Source organism: Penaeus monodon, chromosome 15 (assembly GCF_015228065.2).
Source record: "Penaeus monodon isolate SGIC_2016 chromosome 15, NSTDA_Pmon_1, whole genome shotgun sequence".
In the NCBI taxonomy this organism is placed as follows: domain Eukaryota; kingdom Metazoa; phylum Arthropoda; class Malacostraca; order Decapoda; family Penaeidae; genus Penaeus; species Penaeus monodon.
The window spans coordinates 28,102,867-28,104,038 of record NC_051400.1 but is presented as its reverse complement, the minus strand read 5'-3'; the positions used below and the strand labels follow the sequence as shown (position 1 = coordinate 28,104,038).

Below are 1,172 nucleotides of genomic sequence, written 5' to 3'. Positions count from 1 at the left end.
GTACCCACTCAGTAAGTTAAACATTACTGATGATGTTATTTTTTGTTTTAATGATGTAAATTTACAGGTTCACCAGCAGTGATGGTGAAATTAAGTGTTCATAGTAATGAATTCATGTATCCTTTTCATCATTTTCAAAATCACAGTAAATTATCAATTTTAAATTGTTAGACAGACATGTCTTCACTTTGGAGAGAGAACAAAATAGTGTTCATCAATACTCACCTATTCTGTTAGACCCTAATATTCCTGGTAAGAGTGAAAGTTTCAAGGCAGATTGATTGAAATAAATGTTAATTATCTTGAATAACATCACAATGAATGATACCTTGGCCTTTGTGCTTTATATTTCAGGAAGGACCAATAAATATTCAATAGTTAGTTTCTTGCCAAATATGGGTTAGGATGGTCCTTATTTGATGTAGATCACCTGTGAGATCTTTTCTCATGTCATAGTATACCTGCCAAAGGTTTGTTTATCATGTTCAGAGAAAAAAATCTCTGGCAAAAAATAACTTAATTGTGCAGTTCTGTTAACATAAACAATTGTGGGTTTACTGCCACTTTTCACAGGTTTTATGAAAAAGCTACTCATTCATATTCCTTCAGACTCTAAGATTTGTTCTTGACCTCGTCGTATGCTCAGTCAGATTAGAATTCAGTTGATGCATTCGTATAGGATGGCTGGGTGGGTATAAATGTAGAAAAAAGTGTGTAATCATATTAGGTACTTAAGTTTCTTAATCTTTCTTTTTATTTTCCTATTTTTTAGACTCCATTATTTTTACATTTAAACTAGGAATTTTATGATGAAAGTGATATGTACTTTGGTTTCTAAATATTTATATTCTTTTTTCAGGGAGGCTTTGCAAGATGCTACGAACTGACAGACATGAAAACCAAAGAGATATTTGCTGGAAAGATTGTAGCAAAGTCTCTCCTCGTCAAGCAGCATCAGAAGGAGAAAATGTCTCAGGAGATTTCTATCCACCGTAGCTTAAAGGATAGACATATTGTTGGATTTCATGGATTCTTTGAGGATTCAGATAATGTTTACATTATTCTTGAACTGTGCAGGAGAAGGGTGAGTTTTCATTGGTTGACTCGTGAAAGTTTTTGCCATATTTGAAATAAACTGGGTAATTCTTTACAGTATGGATGCAAGTCCGTGT

The 1,172-nt window shown here is 33.1% G+C and overlaps 1 protein-coding gene across 2 annotated transcripts in view; it reads left to right on the top strand.

Moving 5' to 3' along the window:
• The window catches only part of LOC119581895 (serine/threonine-protein kinase PLK1-like), a 62,121-nt gene that overhangs the window by 2,359 nt on the left and 58,590 nt on the right, over positions 1 to 1,172 (top strand). For both annotated transcript variants that reach the window (XR_005229596.1, XM_037930057.1), the window contains exon 2: positions 860 to 1,084. Coding sequence is in view for 1 of the 2 variants with exons in the window: in XM_037930057.1 (XP_037785985.1) it covers positions 860 to 1,084 (225 nt within the window). In the remaining variant the exon portion in view is untranslated. The remainder of the gene's footprint in view (positions 1 to 859; positions 1,085 to 1,172) is intronic.